We start from the raw sequence: 3,714 nt of genomic DNA on the forward strand, positions 1-3,714 counted from the left end.
AAGATGTGTAATTTTATGTAAAGTAGTTGTATTTCTCATAATAAATACTAACCCCGTGTATAATTTATAAATGAGAAAGATTTTGTAACTCTCTCAAAGTTATGTTATTTGTGCTTATTCAATTGGATATACTTGAATAAATTTAGATGTAAAAACATGTATCAGTGAGAAATAATCCTATGTTTTTTTTGTAAAAAAAATCCTGTGTTTTTTTTTCTTTTTTATTTACTCTTTTTTTCCGTGTTTTTTTAAGTATCGGTATAAAATGTTTCTCCTATATTTTTTATATTATTCATAAGCGAAATGTATTTATTAATGTTTTTTATTAGAAACACACGATGAGATAAAATCACATGTGCGTCATATAGTTTATTTTTAGTAAATGTATATTAAATATATGACAAATTTGTTACGAAATGAAAAAACGTCATTCAATAATTTATAGATATTTTTATCATGATAATAACCACCTCATAGGGCCTTTGACCCTCTTTTGTTCCAAAAAAAAAAAACACCTCTTTGAAAAGAACAATTCCGAACCCTTTTTTTTTTTTTTGGTTACAAGGGAAAATGAACAGAAAAAGAAACAGAAAGAAAAACAACAAGAAAAGGGGCGAAACTAGCTAACCCCTGGGGAAATAGGTTCCCCATGCATCATTCCTAATGAGCGGTAACAACCCTTCCGGAGGTGAAACATAAGTAGTCAACACAGAATCTGAAGCAGCTCCTAACTTAGCAAGAAAATCAGCACAATAATTCCCTTCACGAAGAGTGTGTAAAACAGAAGTATTGCTGAGGTTGAGCAGGTCTTTGATATCTTGAATAAGGGTGGCATAGATATGAAACTTCAAGGGAGACCCATTTATGAGACTAACAGAATGGAGGGAGTCTGAATAGCACACAAAATCAGTAATACCCAAAGCTATAACCATGTGTAAACCATTGAAAATGGCAGAAAGCACAGCAAGAAGAATATCATCAGAGTTAGCAATGTATCCTGAGAAGTCGTTTTGTTACAAATGAGAATAAAAGTGATTTTGATATCTATTATTTAAGAGAATTTATATAACAAATCACGATTTATTTTGTTTAGTTATTGTAATTAAAATCACATGTTTTAAATAATTTAATTTTTTTTGGATACAACTATAAAAAAAGTGGATTTTTTTGTTACAAAACTACATCAACTTTAATAATTAGAGAAAGATTAACTTTAATAATTTGAGAAAGATAATAGATGTAACATCCCGCTCGTCAGCTAATGGAAACTTTATCTGTTAAATGTAACAGAGGACTAAGATTTATGTAAAATGCTTATGGTGAAGAATGTTAAGTACGACGGACGATATTATTATTAAATATCAGTCGAGTATGAACTTATGTATCAGTGTCAGGTAAACACGACTAAGACGAAGGGCATTTAAGTATTTACGCACAAGGGAGTATATAAGTATTTTGGGGTGGAAATCTTCATAATTTCCTTCACTTTCTCTCTCTATGTTTTGGGAAGAAAGTTCTCTCCTCCTTCTCTCTAGGAACCGCCCTCCCTCTCCTCTCTTAATCATTCAAACTTCATCTAAAACATGGATTTTGGTAGCTTGGTAAGCAAGATACACATGGAGGAAAAGATTAAAGCAAGGTTTGGTTGAAAAGCTTTGGATCAAGAATGATGGGGAAGCTAGGGTTTGATGCTTGAAGCTTGTAGATATGCAAGAAACATGATTAGGTGAGTTCCATAGATAGTTTACCTTCCTTGGGTTGTGCAAATTCCATGTTTAAAGTATAGATTTATGTTTATGAGAGGTTTAGAACCCTAAAGGACCTTTGATAAATTCTTGTTGATTACTTGTTAGTTTGCCATGAAATATGTTTATAAATGTATATATATGTTGCTGGATGATTATGGTGCATTGCAGGATCGATTTGGATAAGTTTTGGGTCAAAACTGGAAATTTTGTACCAATAGCAAAATTTTCAGGATGAGCCACGCCCCAGCTGAGCTATTAGCGCAGCTCTCTGGACTTGGCCAACTTGCTTTGGCCTGTTGGCCCAGTTCAGGGTCCGTGGCGCATTCCGAAGCTTTTCTTTCAACGTTTTATAACTTTATAACTTCATAACAACATCTAGGCAATGCACATAACATCAAACAATTCTTGAAATGAAAATCATGGCAAACTTAATAAGAATGGCAAGAGTGAGTCAAGAGAGTTTAAGCCGATATTACTCGGGTAGCAATGATTTAAGAAGGGCATGAATGTAGAGCCTCGACATAGTTGTTGAGAACTAGCAAGATAGCATGAATCTCTAAGTATGTCAAGTATAGGAATATGAATACATATGTAAGTAAGACGCGAAGTGTAATCTCTTCGCATATGAGCTAGATGACTTAGCAAATATGTAAGTTGTGGATTGATAGGTTAGATCCCTCCACCATGTTAAGTATGAACAAGTATAAGTTACCATTAATCGGATCGATCAAGGTTCCGAGGTAAACAAGCAAGTATGTATATGTTTAACTTATATGCACGACAAGACCATGATTAAAATGTGTAGGTGACATGTCTCTTGCTATCCACATCAGGGGGATACAAGGGGTTCTCATAATGAGAACGATTCATGTCGTAAGGGACCCGCATGTCACTGAGTAAGTAAGACGTAGGTAACGTGAGAACGGGATAAGCTTCTTTCGAGAGGGGCCCGCACGTCACTGAGGGAGTCCGATTACCTTAGCTAGGTATTTTCAGTATATATGGGATTGTACTCGGGGTTACTCCATCCGGGGCTTTCCGTAAAATGAATCAAGATAATGAATGATTGTTCAACATTGATATTGTGAATGTATGAATGTTTATGATTATGTTATGATATGATGTTAGCTATGAACGAGTCGTGCATTAGAGTATGATATGAATATTATACCGATGACGAACTTAGGTTTCCCTAATCGTCCGGTTTAGGACTGTGTCATGATTATGTATGTTAAGTCTTGATGCGTATATCATATCTTGAGATTGCGGTCCTAGGTTCCCCTCGATCGCCATGACACGAATAGGAAGTGAAGCCTATAACAAGTTAAGATAAGACTATGACGGCTCTAGTGTGCACTACCGTCTAAGTATGCAAGTCCCCACACAAGTATAATCAACCGTCAGGTTGTAAAGTAGACACGTGGTGACCGTAGGTTTCCCCTGGAGGTTGCCTTTAGCCTAGGATTTAGGGGAACTCACTGAGACATTATGTCTCATCCCAATCCTTATTTGTTTCAGATAAGCAGGATGTTTATGCAAGCTCGTAGCCGGATGGATATTACTTCAAGGGTTCGTTCGTACCGCTGCAGGACGTGATGGACATCAAGGATGTATTTTTATGTATGGATGAGATGTATTATATTTTTATTTATGCGAACGGGACTTGACGTAAATAATATTCATTTGAAACTTTTATTGTTGTATGTTTTAATGTATCCAGTACTAATAATAACGTTCGTGCCAGACTTTCTAGATACGTCTGGTATGGGTGTTACATTTGGTATCAGAGCAGGTCGATTCAGACCGTGCCTTGGGTCATTAATGTTACAACTAAGGTAGTGGGACCATTGGGTTCCGGGTAAATGTTCTAGTTGTTGTTGTTAGATGAGCCTGATCAACTCAATTTAGCATTCAACGATTAGAATGGATGCCTGAGAGCTGAATAGGACCCAGGAGGAACGAAGTA

At 35.8% G+C, this 3,714-nt stretch overlaps 1 protein-coding gene across 1 annotated transcript; it reads right to left on the reverse strand.

Moving 5' to 3' along the window:
- Positions 1–623: 623 nt before the first annotated feature.
- Positions 624–1,773, reverse strand: LOC146909288 (uncharacterized). Its single transcript, XM_085729339.1, has 2 exons — positions 1,749–1,773; positions 624–997 (listed from the first exon to the last, which is right to left on the reverse strand). The coding sequence occupies exons 1-2, from the start codon at positions 1,771–1,773 to the stop codon at positions 624–626; spliced, it is 399 nt and encodes a 132-aa protein (XP_085585465.1).
- Between the last annotated feature and the right edge of the window lie 1,941 nt (positions 1,774–3,714).

Source organism: Medicago sativa, chromosome 7 (genome assembly GCF_051527215.1).
Source record: "Medicago sativa cultivar Bolivia chromosome 7, Bolivia_mono, whole genome shotgun sequence".
NCBI classification, from domain to species: domain Eukaryota; kingdom Viridiplantae; phylum Streptophyta; class Magnoliopsida; order Fabales; family Fabaceae; genus Medicago; species Medicago sativa.